General features: G+C 35.4%; 1 protein-coding gene across 10 annotated transcripts in view; it reads left to right on the top strand.

The window, feature by feature from the left end:
- Window positions 1-20310, top strand: part of DPH6 (diphthamine biosynthesis 6) — a 456227-nt gene that overhangs the window by 135646 nt on the left and 300271 nt on the right. For all 10 annotated transcript variants that reach the window (XM_027083817.1, XM_027083818.1, XM_027083814.1 and 7 more), the window contains one exon: window positions 6779-6840. In XM_027083817.1, coding sequence (XP_026939618.1) covers window positions 6779-6840 — 62 coding nt within the window. The remainder of the gene's footprint in view (window positions 1-6778; window positions 6841-20310) is intronic.

Below are 20310 nucleotides of genomic sequence, written 5' to 3'. Positions count from 1 at the left end.
AGCTTTGTGTTAAATTTTAACTCAGACATTGACTTTATTATGTAAAATATTTCTCTCTAAAGCACTTAAAGCGTAAATCCAATGATAAATATATTTTATTGATAGTAATCTGACCCTGACTTTCCATTCTCAATTATGAAGGATCTGCAGTGTCAGAATTCTCTGTGCATATCATCTAGTTAGAAAATACCAAAACCAAAATACATGAGGTAAAGATTAACATCTTTGGGCTTCATAATTATAGATAAGCTAACAGGTTGGGTTTTTTTTTTTTTTATGTTAAACTGATCTGTTTCTCCAGATGCTTGTTTTAATTATCTTAATAATTGTCTTATTCCATTTAGAGAAATTAAATATCATACAGATTGTACATACAATGCTAAGATGTTTCTAAATGAAGAAACGTGAAAAAATGTGTAAGTGTAATTAATAAAATTAAATATTCAATCATCCATTATATTTATAAAAATAAGTTACAAAGACTTTTCATTTGCATATAGTCTAATATTTATGGAAACATCAGTGTTTTAGGCAGTAAAAAATTTCTTGAGAAAAGTTCCATATCTGAGTGTATTCTAGGGTAGGATGAATAATCTTCCTACCGCATCGCTGACTAATATCATCCCACGTGTAATAGTATACCAATTTCGAAGAGATCTCGGAGATCAGGGTGGCTTCAGGCCATTGATTTCTCAAGGACAGGAGCTTGAATTGCTAGGAGTCTCTGGATCTTATCCAAGGAAATATTTTATAAAAACAATTTGAAATGCACGTCTTATGGGCAGTGATCGTGAGGTCCCCAATGACTTGTCACTTTCTAATGAACAGAAAAATGGAAGCAAAGACAGATTGCACTTGCACAGGGTAACCAGCATCAGGAGAAAGTCATTACCAACTACAGTAGAACATGTTAGCCTGACCCAAATATGTATTATTTACAGTGTTGATTTAAAGTAGAAAGATTCATTCAGAACAATATGTACATTATTGTATGGAATCTAGACAAGCAGTTTCATTATTAAAACTTAGACATTTTTTGGAAAAGAATTATAGTCTATTTAAATAGTATCATCTCATGAGATAAGAACTCCTAAATCATTGTTTATGTGAAGATGCCTACCAAAATCACCAGACATAACCTCTGATAAATTTACAATGTGTCAAAATTGTTTATTTCTCAGTTCCCACATTTCCTTGGTTTTACACGTCCACTGGAATCATCTATTGATGTGTGTATGTGAAATATCCTTACTGATTGGCCTGCCCTGTGTGAAAGATCTAAATCGTCAGACCATGACTCGTAACAGCATCTCATCCTCACCAAACATGGTGCAGACCGTATTACCAAACTATAATGACTCATACATGCAGCTTATTTCATTATTAACTCTGAGAAAAAATGTGACTTTTATTTTAGCTATTTTATAGTTTTACAATAATCTCCTAGTGAAATGATCTATAATGTGTTTCAGAAAAATATTTGAAAATCTTCCTTAAAGTTTTAAATTTCTATTTATTCTAATTGTTTTAGCTCCATAGAATTTTCAGTGCTTATCCTAGGAATAAATAAATTGAAAATATTTCTATGAATACACAAAAATCTTGAAATAATTTTACCAGGGTGTACTTCTGTGATGAATACAGATTCATGTGGAAAAAATGTGCCCAATGTGACTTATGTTTACATATTTTACTGACTGTCTTATCTAAAGGCAAGCCAAATTACTTTACTGCTACATCATGGAATGCAGCCATCTTTGAAATGAGATATTACAGCTATTTCTCTACTTTAACAGTTCAGAACTGGGGCATGATGATTTTGCAATGAATTAAAAGGCTGTAAGGAAAATGGGAAGATTGTTGGCTTGATCTTTCATTGCCCACCTGTATAAAATCACATGCTCTTAAATTCCTTTTCATGCCTTTTAGATAGGCATTTATTTACTCCCAAACCCTTATAGAGAACACAAAACATAAATTCTTAGGTTCAATCATGAGAGACTTTTTAAATGATTTTAATGATGTGTAGCCTGATGCTAAGTGCTAAGGTGATATGTATGTGCTATGTGACCAGTATATATGAGAATCAAGGAATTGGAAGGGTGGCTAAAAAATGACTTCCTGCCATGCTGGCCTTGTACATTCTTGCTCTGAGTTTTCCAAATTTCCACCCCAAACCATGGCAGTAATAGATGAATATATGAAGGAAAAGTATGAAAGAGCTGTGCTGGAAAGCATTATAAACATCTCTGTGAATTAAGAATGAATAGACATACAAAATAATTCAGAAATGAAGCTGTGGGGCTCTAATACAGAGGGTCAGGAAATAAGCAAAAGCAACTGGGAGATCACAGTCCTGTGGGGAAACAGACTGAAAGTGCCCCCTCTGAGGGAGAACCTCAAAGAGATAAAAATAAAACAACCATTAAAGAAAAAGCAGTCAATTAGAAAAATAAATTACTCAAAATGAAATAGCAGCAGTATGATGTGAAAAGTAAACAATTAGAAATTTGGGGTGAAACACAGAGTCATTTAAAAAACAAAATAGTGGGCAGAATAAACTCTAGATGAACCAAGTCAAAGACAGAATGAGTGAAGCAGAAAAAAATAATTCACCCAGAAGACAACATTGAAAGCGCAACTTAAAAATATGGAGGATAGGGCTTCCCTGGTGGCGCAGTGGTTGAGAGTCCGCCTGCCGATGCAGGGAACACGGGTTCGTGCCCCGATCCGGGAAGATCCCACATGCCGCGGGGCGGCTGGGCCCGTGAGCCATGGCCGCTGAGCCTGCGCGTCCGGGGCCTGTGCTCCGCAAGGGGAGAGGCCACAACAGTGAGAGGCCCGCGTACCAAAAAAAAAAAAAAAAAAAAAAAAAAATACAGAGGATAGATAGGTAGGAAAATAGCAATATTTGTGTAATAGATGTTTCAGAAAAAAAATAGAAGGCAGAAAAACAGTATTTACAGATATAATGGCTGAAAACTTAGGTTCGAAGAAAGATGAGTTTTGGAATTGAAAGTGCATAGTAGGTTCAGTGCAGTGTAAATAAAAATAGATACCTTGTGTTAAAATTATAGAATGTCATAGGTAAACTGAAAATTGTACTGTCTAGCACAGAGAAAATGAAGATTCCTTATATGGGAACCACTGTTTGACAGCGTAAATCTCATTAAGAACAACTAAAGCCTGAAGAAGTAATAATATATTACAACTAAACTGTTATGTGGTGGAGATAGAAAAATAGGACATTATCAGACAGGTAAAAACTAGGAGAGTTTACCACTCACAGATCTTCAGTGAAAAAATAAAGAATGGACTTAAGTCAGAAATAAATTGAATTCCAGGAGAAATGAATGACAAACAATGGTGAGCACAGACACTGTAAAATGTGTTCATAAGCTTACATTTTCTTGCCCAAAATGATGGAACTAAAATTTAACACAGTGATAACAACTTAAATGGTAAAACTTATTTAGTGTCTAGTTAAAAACATGCTAACTTGTTTTGGTCAAAAAGTTGCTAAATGGAATTCCCTGGCGGTCCAGTGGTCAGGCTGCTGGGCTTTCACTGCTGAGGGTGTGGGTTCAATCCCTGGTGGGGGAACGAAGATCTTGTAAGCCTCACGGCATGGCTAAAAAAAAAAGAAAGATGCTAAACATAAATTCTTAGATTAAAAAAATTAAAAAATAAATTCTTAGATTTATATTATAAGGTTCATAAATTCTTAGATATTTAATACTTCAGACTTAAATACTGTGGTTTTGAATGAATGTTAAAAATTACAAGTGATTGGGCTTCCCTCGTGGCGCAGTGGTTGAGAGTCCGCCTGCCGATGCAGGGGACACGGGTTCGTGCCCCGGTCTGGGAAGATCCCACATGCCGCGGAGCGGCTGGGCCCATGAGCCATGGCCGCTGAGCCTGCGCGTCCGGAGCCTGTGCTCCGCAATGGGAGAGGCCACAACAGTGAGAGGCCCGCGTACCGCAAAAAAAAAAAAAAAAAAAAAATTACAAGTGATTACTGGAAGAGTAGAAATTCAGTCTACAGCTTTCTTTTTTTTATTTTTCAGATTAACATGCATTTATTCACTAAATATTTCTTGAAAGCTTACACTTGAAAGTGTTCCAGGCACTGTACTAAGATGAGACCAATGAAAAGGATCACATTTTTAAAAAAGTTTTTATTGGAGTATAGTTGCTTTACAATGTTGTATTAGTTTCTGCTGTACAGCAAAGTGAATCAACTATACGTATACATATATCCCCTCTTGTTTGGATTTCCTTCTCCTTTAGGTCACCACAGAGCACTGAGTAGAGTTCCCTGTGCTGTACAGTAGGTTCTCATTAGTTATCTATTTTATACATAATATCAATAGTGTATGTATATTGGGAGATTGGGATTGACATATATAGTCTACAGCTTTCTAATCAGCAGAGAAAACAGACAAAATATCCTTTTTGATCCAGTATGAGGCAGAAAGTGGCAAAGGAAAAAAAATATATATAAAGTTTAATGTAACAAAAAGTACACAATAAGGTGATGGAAACAGGTCCAGACAAAAAAAAAAAATTGTAAAATATAAAAAATTTAAAATCAGTTCTTTGAATTTGTATTTATAAGATAGGATAAAAAATTTCAAAACCCAGTTATATGTATATCAGAAAGACGTTAACAAAAGAAAGCTGGTGTTGTAATGTTGATAAATAGAATATATAATAAAAGTCATGTGGAGATGAAAAGCTCACTACTTCTTGATAAAGGAATAATCCTCCCAAGAAGTTTTAGAAATTATGAATTTGTGTCCATAACAACACACCTCTCAAAAGTATAAAACAAAACTTTCAATTATAAGAAATTATTAAAACCAAAATCATAATGGGAGGTTTTAACCACCCCTTTATTTGAAACTGATGGTTCATGGAAACCAAATATTAGTAAGGTCATAGAAATATGAACAGCAGAATTAACAAGATCATAATTTTTTATGTTTAGGTATAAAATCTTACTTTGCTTTCAGCAAATCCACTTTCCAAGTACAAATGGGGCATTTATAAAATTTAATCATTTATAAGTCACAAACGAGCTTCACCAAATTTTGAAGAATTATCATATAAAGACTACAGTCTTGACCATATGCAATTAAGTTAGAAGACAACAAAAAGTAGTGAAAGTAAACAAACATGTTTTAACACTTACAAGAGTGTCAAAAATGGATGGACCAGAGCCATAGTAATTACTATAAGTAAATCTCATTAACAATGTGAACTGAAAAAAATAAGTAAAAAGTTATCATTCATGTTAAAATTTGATATACATGAACAATAATAAATATTGTTTTGGATATGTACATTTGTAGTAAAATTATAAAAGCATAGTTGGGAAATAACATACCAACTTCAAAAGACTGAAGGCTAGGGAAAATAGATTGATTAAGGGTAGATACACTGTGAGATTCTATTATGTTGGTGGTGTTTAAAGAAAAGTTATGGAGGGCAAGATGTTAATGCTTATTAAATCTGGGTGGTGATTACATATATGCTTGTCTCAAATATTTTATTTACCTACTCATTTTAAACATTGAATTGCAAAGGTTGCAAGGGTTGACAGGAATAAAGGAACTGGACGAAGTCAACAATTAGTTCATCAAGTGTTTACCCAGCCAATTGAAATTTTGGTTTTAATGAATGCATCTTGAGAATAAGATTGCTGTGAAAGGAATCAAATAATCCATCTAGTGCTAGTAGTCTGAGTTGTTTCCTTTGGGATTAATGTAATTTAATATTAGTAGGAGAAGAATCCTTAATCTTTATCTGACTTCCCTTTTATTATTCTGTATGTGATTATAAGAAATACCATGTTACAAAGAAGGCATTTGACTAAAAAAAGAAAATTATTACTCAGTTTGTATAATTAATAAGCTGATTGGTTTAAACCAATAATCAACAAAAATAGCCTATTTAAATGAACCTAAGCCTAATACATGTATTATGGATGTGAATAGCTAAAATGAATTCATTCCTTTCATAGCTGACTTGTGGCATGTGATTTTTTTCCTGGCAGGTTAGTTTTGGAATGTGGGAAGAGTTCCTGTTGTCCACAGTAGTCTACCTATACCCCATCACCCACATAAACTCTGCTATTATATCATTTGAACATCTTTATCAGAGATTATGCAAATGCTGTTGGTACTATGATGATTTTTCAGAGTGTTTCTGTTTTTCCTTGGAAAACACTGTCACACAAGTGGTCATTGAAATGAGCTGTCATTTAATTTGGTAATAGTTATTTGTGTCCATATGCTACTAAGTGAATTAATTATATAGGCATACAGTTTACGACTCTTTTATTTTCTACTTTTATTCTCCAAATAAGAAGTTTGAAACAGATAAAATAGAAATGTCAGAAAATTCTCACTGTTGTCCATGAGTAAAAAATAATAATAATAATTAAAATACCAAGGATTTAAATTTCATATCTTTGAAATGATACTTTTTTTTTCCATCCTAATTACAATTCCTCAAAAATGAAAAAGGGATTGAAACAATGTGTCTGGTAGTTGATGAAGTGCAATTGAAATGAATTGGAATGAAACTTATTTCTCAGGAGGAAGAAAACCAGTTACCCAAGGGCAATAGAAAAGTAAATACTAGTAAGGTACATTTTGCCTTAAAATACACATACACTAGTTTCCTAGGCAAGGAGGAGCCAAGGGAAGGGAAACGTGTCTTTAAACCTCCATTTTAATCGTTATCTAAAAAGGCATTTAACCTTTCTTGGCAGGTTTAGATCCAGATAAACATCTTGGAAAAACCCTGGACCAAATGGAGCCTTATCTCTTAGAGGTAAGAATTTATACTATTTCTCAAAATATAGGCATCTAAAGCAGGAAAATAAATAATGCCATGATATAATGATTATACAATCAATTTTTAGAAAAACTCAGATACACTGATGATAGTTTTATGAAAAAATTAAACCTCTAGTGGATATGAAAGTATGTTTAAAATTAATTACAAAAGTTATGTCAGCTCGTTGAGCTCACTGAAAGAGTAAGTAAACTATACCTAAAAGGAAATTGTTCTGTCAAGAAGTTTACTTTTGGGGTTCCCTGGTGGCGCAGTGGTTGAGAGTCCACTTGCCGATGCAGGGGACACGGGTTCGTGCCCCGGTCCGGGAAAATCCCACATGCCGCGGAGCGGCTGGGCCCGTGAGCCGTGGCCGCTGAGCCTGCGCATCCAGAGCCTGTGCTCCGCAAGGGGAGAGGCCACAACAGTGAGAGGCCCGCGTACCGCCAAAATAAATAATTAAATAAATAAGTTTGCTTTTAGTAAAATCGACATTGTTAAGTACTATACAGTACCTGATAGTCTCCATCAGTACCTAATCAGGTGCATTTCCATCAGAAATGTGAGTGGAAACTTCCTTTAGAGATTATCTAATCTAACCTCTTCTTTTTTACCAATTAGGAAATTAATTTGCAGAGTAGTAAATAAATTATCCCAAGGCTTCAATATACAATTATTTAACCCTTATCATTGTTAAATCTTGAATGTGTTCTAAATATTAAAGAAAGGTTTTGTTATTTTTACCCTTTTCTATTTATTATATTAATTATATTAATATATTAATTATATATTAATTATATTATATATATTAATTTATTATATTAATTATATTAATTTCTGTGACAGAAGTGAACTCCTCTATTATCATTTTTCCCTCCCATGTTCTTCATCAAAATTGTCTCTGGACATTGTTAATACCATTGCTGTGATATGAACTGTTAGCAGGTGTACTCTTCACTAACTGTATAGATTTCACATCTTCTTTCAGACTTATTTGTATTTGATTATTGTATGGCTTATCAATATGTACCAAATGCTTAGAAATCCCTAAAATGCTAATTCCTTCTTTTATTAAGCATTATTAAGCATCTAATATGTGCCAGGGAAATAGTAATGATTAAAATTAAAATGCAATGCTTATATAATTGTGACAAATTATATTTGATTTCTAGATAATTTGGTGTCATTTATTTAAGTCTATCTGATGGACATGATTGCTTTCCATGCCCTTCTGATAGGACTCTTCTCACAGCAGTTTGTTCTGTGGCCAACATATCTATGTTCACATCTATTCACTACCATCAGACTAAATTTTGTTTCTGCAAAAACAATGTGTAGATAAATAATGAAATTAAATTTATGAGGGTGAAAGTAAGAGAACTTCGGAAATGGGAGACTGGAGCTTTGGCAAAAGAGCTTTTGTAAGCTGCTTCTAAAATTTGAAGTGAGTTCTGGTTTCAAGCATGTAGGGATTCTTTGTAGAAAAGGTTAAGTAAAGTTTTAGGATTGCCATGATGTTGATTGTGAATTAACCTGTATGTTATCATATATGTTTAAACACAAAAATGCAGAAATTATTTTATTCAACTTCAGCAAGTTCCTCACATGACCTGGAAATCTTACATTTCATTAGAAAAATAATCTACCCATTCTCTATAATGGTAATTTTATTCCTTCTCCACTCCTCAAATTTCAAATCCCTTCATATTTTCTCCTCACAACGAGAGGATGACTTGTTTCTTCCTTCACAGAAAAAATAGAAATCATCATCCTGGGAATCCCTCCACCTCTTAGCACCACTCCTTCTAACTGATGCACACTTACACCTATCCTTGCTTGCTGTGATGGGGAGAAGTGTCCTTCATCCTGTCTATGGCTAATCCACTCTCTGTGCTCTAGATCCCATTAGCATCTGCCTTCTTAGAGACCTTGCAATCAACCCTCCCCCTCCAGTATCTTCCTCCTCTCTCTCTTTATGGTCTCCTTCACATCACTGTTGAAACATTCCACCATCTCTCCCATCCTAAAGATTCCCTCCCTCTACTCTAGGTATTTCTCTAGCGACCTCTCTTTATTCTTTGCTTCAAAACCAAAAATTTCAGAAGTGTTATCTGTATTCATAGTACTTCTTCGCATCTCAGACACCTCATATACCTAGCGTCTTACTTATTTTTCCACCTCTAAATGGGTACAGCTCTAATCAAGATCACCCATGATCTCCAGTTTTACCAAACCCAACAGACACTTCTCAGTCCTTATTTGACAGTTATAAACATTTCTTCTTGAAATGCTTATACCGACATTCGTGATGCCACACTTTCCTAGGTTTTCTCCTTTGCTTCTGGACACTCTTAGTCTCTTTTGCTAGTTCCTATTCTCATCTCCATTTTCAGTCTACAGACTTCCTGGGTGATCTCAGTCACTCACATGACTTTCATTACTAGCTCTATTCTGATAACTCCCAAATATTTCTAGCCTAGATTTCTCTGCTAAATTCTAGTGCCCAAAGGCACTGCAAATTAAATCTCTCCAAACTTGATTGTGGGCTTTATATCTATCACTTTTTGCCATTCCCTTTGTCATCGCCTTAATTCAGATGCCTGTCACTTCAAGCCTAGAGTATTACTGATACCTCCAAATTTGCCTCTATTTTCCATTTTATTTCTCAAAGAATTTATTTTGCTACTGCCTCAAGATCATTGTTCGAATATATTCTACTGTAATTGTGTCACTCACTTCAAAACTTTACATGAGTCCCCATTGCCTACAGGCTAAAATCCAAATTCTTTACACTCCTCTCCCTCACCTACTCTATCCAACCCATTAACATGATCTTGTCTATTCTATCTCCAGAATATATTCCAAATCCAAGCACTTCTCACTGCCTCTGCTCCTACCACCAGACCATAATCATCTCTTATCTGGAATACTCCATCAACCCCCAACTGGTCTGCTTACTTCTGTCATTGCCCTGTTATGATCCATTATTCATACAGATGCCAGAGTGATTTTTTTTAAAGTGTAAATCAGATATATCACTATTTTGTTTAAAGTTTCAGTGGTTTTTCATTTCAATTAGAATAACATCCAAACTCCTGTGAGATCACAACCACTGAGACCCTGTATGATGAGCATTTTATCAATCTTTTGTCTCGTTTTCTCCCAGTCTAACTCACTCACTGAGCCATGGCCACATATGCCTCTTTTATTACTTAAGCACACTTTATTTACCCTTTTTCTCCTTAAGACTTTCCTCTGCTTGAGGGTTTTTTTTCCTCAGACCATCACATGGTTAATGCTTTCTCATAATGTGACAGCTCAAATGCTACTTTCTCAGTTCAAAAGCTCTCCCTGACTACCCCAGCTAAAGTAGGTCTCCTCAAATTACTTTATTTGTTTCTCTGTCTACATGTATATTTTCTGTTGCCTCTCCTCTTACTCCACTAGAATGTAAGCTCCAATAATATTATCAAGATTTTGGCAAAAACATGAGTTCTTTAGTTCTTTCATTCACTTGTTTGTTCTGTCTGTCCATTCATCGCTCTTATCTTTAAATTATTTAACATTTATTGAGGACCTGTTATGTGACAGATGCTGTGGTGAGCACTAAATATACATGACGAATTAAGTAAACAAGATCCTTGTTCTTGAGGAGTTTACAATCTGCTACTGCTGTTTTCAGACCTGAAAGGAAAACTGGGGACCGTGTTAAAAATGCCTATACTCTTTTCCCATTCCAAGAAATTTCAGTTCTGAAGGACCAGGAATTTGACCTTTAAATAAGCACGAGGTAATTTTGACATAATGATCAAATGTATAATCTTCTAGTTCCTCAATACCAACAACATACTTCAAGTCCTATCTTTCTAGATTTCTCTGAAAGAGTGTATGCTAGCAAACAGAATCCAACAGCACATTAAAAGGATCATACACCATGATCAAGTGGGGTTTATTCCAGGAATGCAAGGATTCTTCAATATACGCAAATCAATCGTGATACACCATATTAACAAATTGAAGGAGAGAAACCATATGATCATCTCAATAGATGCAGAGAAAGCTTTTGACAAAATTCAACACCCATTTATGATAAAAACCCTGCAGAAAGTAGGCATAGAGGGAAATTTCCTCAACATAATAAAGGCCGTATATGACAAACCCACAGCCAACATCGTCCTCAATGGTGAAAAACTGAAACTGTTTCCACTAAGATTAGGAACAAGACAAGGTTGCCCACTCTCACCACTCTTATTCAACATAGTTTTGGAAGTTTTAGCCACAGCCATCAGAGAAGAAAAGGAAATAAAAGGAATCCAAATTGGAAAAGAAGAAGTAAAGCTGTCACTGTGTGCAGATGACATAACACTATACTTAGAGAATCCCAAAGATGCTACCAGAAAGCTACTAGAGCTAATCAATGAATTTGGTAAAGTAGCAGGATACAAAATCAATGCACAGAAATCTCTGGCATTCCTATACACTAATGATGAAAAATCTGAAAGTGAAATCAAGAAAACACTCCCATTTACCATTGCAACAAAAAGAATAAAATATCTAGGAGTAAACCTACCTAAGGAGACAAAAGACCTGTATGCAGAAAATTATAAGACACTGATGAAAGAAATTAAGGGTGATACAAATAGATGGAGAGATATACCATGTTCTTGCATTGGAAGAATCAACATTGTGAAAATGACTCTACTACCCAAAGCAATATACAGATTCAATGCAATCCCTATCAAACTACCACTGGTATTTTTCAGAGAACTAGAACAAAAAATTTCACGATTTGTATGGAAACACAAAAGACTCCGAATAGCCAAAGCAATCTTGAGAATGAAAAATGGAGCTGGAGGAATCAGGCTACCTGACTTTAGACTATACTACAAAGCTGCAGTAATCAAGACAGTATGATACTGGCACAAAAACAGAAATATAGGTAAATGGAACAGGATAGAAAGCCCAGAGATAAACCCACGCACATATGGTCACCTTATCTTTGATAAAGGAGGCAGGAATGTACAGTGGAGAAAGGACAGCCTCATCAATAAGTGGTGCTGGGAAAGCTGGACAGGTACATGTAAACGTATGAGATTAGATCACTCCCTAACACCATACACAAAAATAAGCTCAAAATGGATTAAAGACCTAAATGTAAGGCCAGAAACTATCAAAATCTTAGAGGAAAACATAGGCAGAACACTCTATGACATAAATCACAGAAAGATCCTTTTTGACCCACCTCCTAGAGAAATGGAAATAAAAATAAACAAATGGGACCTAATGAAACTTCAAAGCTTTTGTACAGCAAAGGAAACCATAAACAAGACCAAAAGAAAACCCTCAGAATGGGAGAAAATATTTGCAAATGAAGCAACTGACAAAGGATTAATCTCCAAAATTTATAAGCAGCTCATGCAGCTCAATAACAAAAACACAAACAACCCAATCCAAAAATGGGCAGAAGACCTAAATAGACATTTCTCCAAAGAAGATATACAGACTGCCAACAAACACATGAAAGAATGCTCAACATCATTAATCATTAGAGAAATGCAAATCAAAACTACAATGAGATATCATCTCACACCAGTCAGAATGGCCATCATCAAAAAATCTAGAAACAATAAATGCTGGAGAGGGTGTGGAAAAAAGGGAACACTCTTGCACTGCTGGTGGGAATGTGAATTGGTACAGCCACTATGGAGAACAGTATGGAGGTTCCTTAAAAAACTACAAATAGAACTACCATATGACCCAGCAATCCCACTACTGGGCATATACCCTGAGAAAACCATAATTCAAAAAGAGTCATGTACCAAAATGTTCATTGCAGCTCTATTTACAATAGCCAGGAGATGGAAACAACCTAAGTGTCCATCATCGGATGAATGGATAAAGAAGATGTGGCACATATATACAATGGAATATTACTCAGCCATAAAAAGAAACGAAATTGAGCTATTTGTAATGAGGTGGATAGACCTAGAGTCTGTCATACAGAGTGAAGTAAGTCAGAAAGAGAAAGACAAATAACATATGCTAACACATATATATGGAATTTAAGATAAAAATAATGTCTTGAAGAACCTAGGGGTAAGACAGGAATAAAGACAGACCTATTAGAGAATGGACTTGAGGATATGGGGAAGGGGAAGGGGAAGCTGTGACAAAGTGAGAGAGTGGCATGGACATATATACACTACCAAACGTAAAATACATAGCTAGTGGGAAGCAGCCGCATAGCACAGGGAGATCAGCTCCGTGCTTTGTGACCACTTAGAGAGGTGGGATAGGGAAGGTGGAAGGGGGGAGATGCAAGAGGGAAGAGATATGGGAACATATGTATATGTATAACTGATTCACTTTGTTATAAAGCAGAAACTAACACACCATTGTAAAGTAATTATACTCCAATAAAGATGTAAAAAAAAAAACAGTATATGCCTTGTTTATGTGTTGGGAGGGAGAGACATAAAGCAGAATTTTATTTATTTTATGCAAATCAAACATTCATTTATGGAAATGAAAGATTAGCATATGACTTACTTATGAACCTGTCACTCCTTGCTCTACAGCTTTTGATGACTCCTATTCGCTATAGAACAAAGTCCAAACTGCTTAGTATATACTTTAAGGCCCTCTTTTATCTGGTTTTAACCTACTTCCCTAGGCTGATATTTACCACCCACTCCTCCCACGTCCAGGAATCTTATGCTCTGGTCTCTTGGACTGATTTCTACTCCTGTTCCCTTGGACCTCCTGATATTTCTTACTCCACTGGGACCTTACTCCTTTCCACTTTCTCTGTCCTTTGACTATTACTCTCAGATGCTCACCAGTCTTCCCATAAAGTTTTCTCCATTTTACCCGAAGGACTTAATCTCTTGGAGTGTATGCCTTCCACTCACTCCTGAATTTCTGAATACTTCCTTAGCTTCCTCTTGGGGCTTCCGATTATATTCCATCCCTTATATATTGTGGTTCCATCCATAGCGATATTTATGGTGATATTAAATGCCTACGTGACTTCAAGTACCAATTTTTTTTTTTTTTTGTGGTACGCGGGCCTCTCACTGTTGTGGCCTCTCCCGTTGTGGAGAACAGGCTCCAGACGTGCAGGCTCAGCGGCCATGGCTCACGGGCCCAGTAGCTCCATGGCATGTGGGATCTTCCCGGACCAGGGCACAAACCCGTGTCTCCTGCATCGGCAGGCGGACTCTCAACCACTGCACCACCAGGGAAGCCCTTCAACTACCAATTTTATTCTTATGACAGTTAAGGCTATTTCTCCATCATCTTTCTATGCCTAAGACATGTGTTTTTTCTTTTGTTTTTTTTTTTGCCATGCCATGTGGCATGGGGATCTTGTTCTCTGACCAGAGATCAAACCCGTGCCCCCTGCAGTGGGAGTGTGGAGTCTTAACCTCTGGACCACCAGGGAATAGATACATGTATATGCATAACTGAATCACTATGATGTATACCTGCAACTAATGCAACATTGTTAATCAACTATACTCCAATACAAAATAAAAAGGTAAAAAAAAAGACGTATTCAGCTGCCAACTGGGCACCTTTCTCTCTTAGGTATCTTCAAGCACCTCAGCCTCAACTGTGGAGAACCGAACATTTCTTTCCTGACATCTATGCCCTATTTATGTTTCCTGACAGTGAAAGGCCCCATTGTTTCCTCGGGTATCCAAGCCCCCCAAAAAAATAAAAATTAAAAATGAATTGTAATAAATCATTTCATATAATCCATTATTCATAAATAAGGCCTCAAGTCCTTTTCATTCTACCTTCCTAATATCGTATTATCTGTTCCTTTTTGTCCTCATGTCACCACATTAGAGTCTTCCCTATCTTCTTTTTTTTTAAATTAATTTCCATTGGAGTATAGTTGCTTTACAATGTTGTGTTAGTTTCTACTGTATAGCAAAGTGCTTCCCTATCTTCTTTTTCAAGTCTGTCTCCTCCCTGTCTTGCCCCTTGTCCCTCCATTGTCCATATATTGCCATCATGATATATATGAATTCAAATCTGATCATATCACACTTTCATTTCAAAAAGCAAACTTTTGAGTTGCTCCCCATTGTCTTAAAATAAAATTTAAACTTCTAACACAGCACAGTCTGTCCGTGGGGAAGAGTGAAGCTTGTAAGGTATACAATCTCCAGCATCTACCCTATCCTTCATCAACTCTGAATAGTTGATGATTTCCCTGGAGTGAGCATCCCCTCATACCTCCATGTTCTACTCGCCTTCTACTCGCCTTCTCTGCATGTTTTCTCTCTCCTTCACTCTACTAAATCCAATTTGTCCTTAAAGTCTAAATTCAGAGTTTAGTACTATGAGGTTGTCTTGCTTAAATAAGCCTTTTTTGAGCCTGCCATTTTCCTCTTTGCCTCCTGGTATGTAGCACTTCTCATGCTATATAATATTTTTCTCTTAATGTTTATTATAAAGTTAAGGCATGTAATATGTAAAAACATAAATTCAAATAATATAAAATATAGTGAAAATATTCCACTGACTCCAAGCTCCAGTTTTTCTGTCCTTTCCCAGAGCAACAACTCTTTTCTGCTCTAGGGTATCTTATCAAAAACATTTTTGCATATGTAAAAAATGTATGCATGTGTTTATCCACTTTAACCTAAATTGGAGTATACTATGCACATTAGTGTCCATCTTCCATTTTAACACATGAAAATTCAGGTCATTTGTTTCCACATCATTGTGTTCTATTACATACACACAAAACCTGTTCTTTATTGATAGATTTTATTCTTTATTGATCCCTTTCATGTCTTTTGCTATTACAAATAATGCTAGAATGAACATTACTCTACATATAATTTTGGGCATGTATGAGTTTATCTATAGGATAAAATTCTAGAATGGACATGCTGGGTCAAAAGTATATATGTTTTTAATTTTAATAGATACTTAAGAAATCCATTTCCAGTTATGGTGGAATAACTTGCATGAGATCAACTCTCCCAATTCAAACAACTAGAAAAGTGGTATGTAATTAAAACAAATTAATGTTGGCAGGCATTAGAGACTACAAAAACTGAAATAATTTGAGGGGCCAGAATTCTAGAGAGGATGGAAGCCCTGAACGTTGCCTCTTCTTCTAATTCAAAAATGCTACAGAAGTGCCAAGAAGCTGAGGAGAAAACTCCAGCTGAGAAGCTGACTTGGACTTTCAGCAGCTTCACAGGGCTAGGGAGACAAAAATTAGAATTCAGGGCAAACCAAAGTGGAATGGACCTGCTTAACCCTCCAAGTTTTCAGTTGGATTTATACATGGACTCTAGCTTAGGAATAAAGGCAAACCAGAAATAGTGCAGCCCTTGCAAATGCTTATATCCAACTTTGAATCGTATCAATCCTAGAGTGAATTAAAGTGATCTGATCCTACTCTTATTGCCTATTTCTCTCTGGAGAAAAATAATGTGATTCAGAGCCTTAGATTTTAAATATCTCACATACAGTTTTCAGCAGGCAATCAAAAATTACCAAGCATATCAGAAGACCTGAGACGATAACTGAAACTAAGAAAAAAACACAAAATAGAAACAGTCCCAGAGGATATCTATTTAATCAGATTATCAGATGTAGACTTTAAAATGACTATGGTAGGGCTTCCCTGATGGCGCAGTGGTTGAGAGTCCACCTGCCGATCACGGGTTCGTGCCCCGGTCTGGGAAGATCCCACATGCCGCGTAGCGGCTGGGCCCGTGAGCCGTGGCTGCTGAGCCTGCGCGTCCGGAGCCTGTGCTCCGCAACGGGAGAGGCCACAACAGTGAGAGACCCGCATACCGCAAAAAAAAAAAAGACTATGGCATTGGGTGAATAGATGAACTATTTTAGGGGATATTTGAAAGCTATATCAAATAATCAAATAGAATTCTGGAACTTAAAAATATAATACCTAAAACTAAGAACACAATACATGAGTTTACCCGTAGATTAGATACAGTTGTATAGACAATTAAAGAACTGGAAGATAGGGCAATGTAAAATATCCAACCTGAAGCACAGAGAGAATAGAATGGAAATAGAGACAAGAATATGAGATGTAAGGAAGAGAAGTTTATCATACATGTAATTGGAGTTGCAGGAGTGGAAGAGAGAAAGGAAAGAACAGAAGCAGCGTTTGAAGAGATTTTAGGACTTTGCTGTGATTATTTTTGCTGATTTTGACAAGTAGCTTCTCAGGATGGTTTAAAATTGCTCTAAAAGGGAGGGGTGAATATAAATGGATAGTTGTACATTTTGAACAGGAATTCTTTTCCCTGATAGTTATAGATAATTATGCAAAGCAATCTGAGTGTCTTTTTCTCTGGCTTCTGTGTAGTCTAATCTGTGTATGTGGATTTTCTGTAAAGTGAGTACTTAATATTTATACAGTTAGAAATTTGTTTCTCAGCTTATTCACAACAGTTATCTGACACAATCCACATTTTAATTCAGACTGCCCAGGTTTTTTGCTCTCTTTAGTTTCCTTTCATTTTTGCATATGCTCATAAAGGAGACTCAATCAGTTGCCTGATGTACACATAGTACAGTGATTCTAATATAAAAGTGAATGAGTCATTTGTCAAACTCTATCTTCTTTCTGAATTTAGAAAGTATTTTTTTAACCTATTATCTAGGACTCTGGTCTTCTGCATCATTGTCTAAGACAAATCAGATTTTAAGGAATGCCTGTATCTCCTTATCTTTATGAATAATGTGATTAACCTCATTAAGTGATTTTAAAGATCAACCACATGTTCATTTTTCGACTTGTTGGCACAACTCTCTTGAATAGTCAAGGAGTCCAAAAGAAGGGGAGAAAGCAGACAACCTTTGAACTTGCAGGGGTGGGAGAGAAAGAGGTTAGGTAGAGGAACCCAGTGTGTTTACCTGCCTCAGATCCCCTGAGCCACTTTTTATGTACTGTGTAATGTGTCACATGTACTATGACATGACTTATTAACTGTAATGTCAATTTTGCTAATATATTAATCTTTGAATATATTGCTATATTCAAGGGTTCATATTTTTAAGTTAGGGAATTTTTGCATATTATAATGATTTCCCATGCAGGAATTAATATTGTGAGAATTACAGAGAAGTTGGTGGCGGGAGTTGTGAAGAGATGATACCTTTGGGCAAGAGTCCTTTCATAGTTCCTTCAGATCCCATAGGGTAAGAGGCAGTGTGGGATAGCAAGCAGCAAGTTACCTCTGTACCTAGGAGCCCAGGTGTGAATCCTACCCCTGACTCTACTGCTTACCTGAAACGTTGACCTAGTTAGTTTCCCATATATAAAATGGAAGTAATAACAATGAAATGATATATAAAGTGCTTAGCTCAGCATCTGGCAATGTTAAATGTTAACAATGTTTACTATTATGAGTAAAATTTATAATGTTAAATGTTAGCAATGTTAGCAGGTTTACTATTACAAGTAAAATTTGCCATTACTAAAGAATGTTAACAATGTTTATTATTAAATGTTAGCAGTGTTTACTATTATGAGTAAAATTTGCCATTACTAAAGAATAATTTGGAAACTTTTCTGCCTTACAAAATACACAGAGAACTGGGTAGACACTATAATTGGGGTCATATTTAAAACTCTCAAGGGATTTTTAACTGGCATATATCAACATGTGAGGCAGCAGTCCTAACAGAAAAATGGCAGAAGCTATGGAGAACCACTATACAGAAAATGTCTTAAAACCTAATACAGACTGAAGAGATGCTCAGACTGATTTAGTATAAGAGAAATACAAATTAAAGCAACAGTGGGATGTTACTTGTACCAGTTTGGCAAAAATGCGAAAGCTGGATAATGCCAGTTATTGACAGGTGGGGATTTGTAGAACCCCTCTAAGAATGTGGACAGGTACTTCCATTCTAGAGGGCAATATTGTAATACCTAGATTAAATGTCCCTATACTCCTTGATGAAGCAATTCTCCTATCAGTCCCTAAGGGGACATGAGTGAGACTAGTCCTTTGCAGGGTTAGTTTTGATGGTGTTGGGTTGGGGTTGTTGGAGGCAACATGGATGTCCATTCCTGGGAGAGCTTTTAGTTAAAACGCGGTAGGCACACCTTACAAACTACAGATTTACAGTTAAACAGATATATTCAATGTGCGAATGGCAGCAAAGTGCTGAATGAATAAAAGCAACATTGAGATAAATTAAAAATATAGTATACATTTAAATACATTTAAATAATACATTTGCAAGGACATAGACAAGAGATACACATGGAATACTTTAAAATATTTGCCTGTGATAAGGAAAAAAATGGGGATAAAGAATAGAGATAAACAGGAATTTTTATTTTTTATTTCTTATTGAAGTATAGTTGATGTACAATATTATGTAAGTTACAGGTGTGCAGTATAGTTATTCACAATTTTTAAAGGTTATACTCCATTTATAGTTATTATGAAATATTGGCTATATTTCCTATGCTGTACAATATATCCCCATAGCTTAGTTATACGTAATAGTTTGTAGCTCTTAATTCCCCACCCCTATGTTGCCCCTCCCCCTGTCCCTCTTCCCACTGGTAAATAAATGGGAATTTAAAAAAAAAAACAATAAAAGAATACCTGACTATTGCTGAAAATTTGAGATATGATAAAATATAGGGTAGCAAATAAAAAGCATAGTTCTGCCCCATGATGCACACTGCTAACATATCGGTGGATTCCATGTTGTTTTATTGTACACACAGTGTTCATTGTACACACAAGCTCATGTCATTAAATACTTGTACATATTGTATTTACATAATTTGGTACAACTATACATACAGTTTGTTTCCTTTTTTTCTCCTAATATGCTGTGTTTATTTTCCCACATAACTAAATCTATTGGAAAATACATTAATTAATGGCTGTGCAGATTCCATTATATTTATATTCTACATATGAATATAGCATAGTGAATTTAACAAGTTATCTCTTGGGAATATTTCTTTCTAAATTATTATAAATAATGTTATTTATTTTTAAATTATTATAAATAATTTTGTGATTATTATCTTTCCTAATAAATCTTCATTTACATTTCTGATTATTACTTTCTTTAGATAAATCCCTAGGAATGTAATTTCTGGGTCAAAAAATACAACAACTTCAAGGCTTATACATTTATTACTCTAAATTAACTGTGGAATCATTTTAGTCATTGATTCTTAAATTTCTATAGGTTCCTAAAATTATCATCTGAACAATGGAGTCAAAAATCATTGTATCTTTTGTGCTTTTTTCCCCCAAGATTATTTTCTCACTGTTCAAAAAAAGAAGATGAATTTTAATATGAAAATTACATCAAATTTTAAAGGTTTTGGGCCGTTATTTAAATGTTTGTTAAGAGTATTCCTATTTTGTGATATTTTACAATGTTTGTCAAAGTTAATACTCTCAAATGGTCCTTCAAACTTTGCTA

The sequence above is a fragment of the Aethalodelphis obliquidens genome, unplaced genomic scaffold, assembly GCF_003676395.1.
Source record: "Aethalodelphis obliquidens isolate GAN/ISIS:26980383/991018 unplaced genomic scaffold, ASM367639v1 scaffold51, whole genome shotgun sequence".
Classification (NCBI taxonomy): Eukaryota; Metazoa; Chordata; class Mammalia; order Artiodactyla; family Delphinidae; genus Aethalodelphis; species Aethalodelphis obliquidens.
Note: the sequence above shows the minus strand (reverse complement) of the source record. Positions and strands in the feature narration are given on the sequence as shown.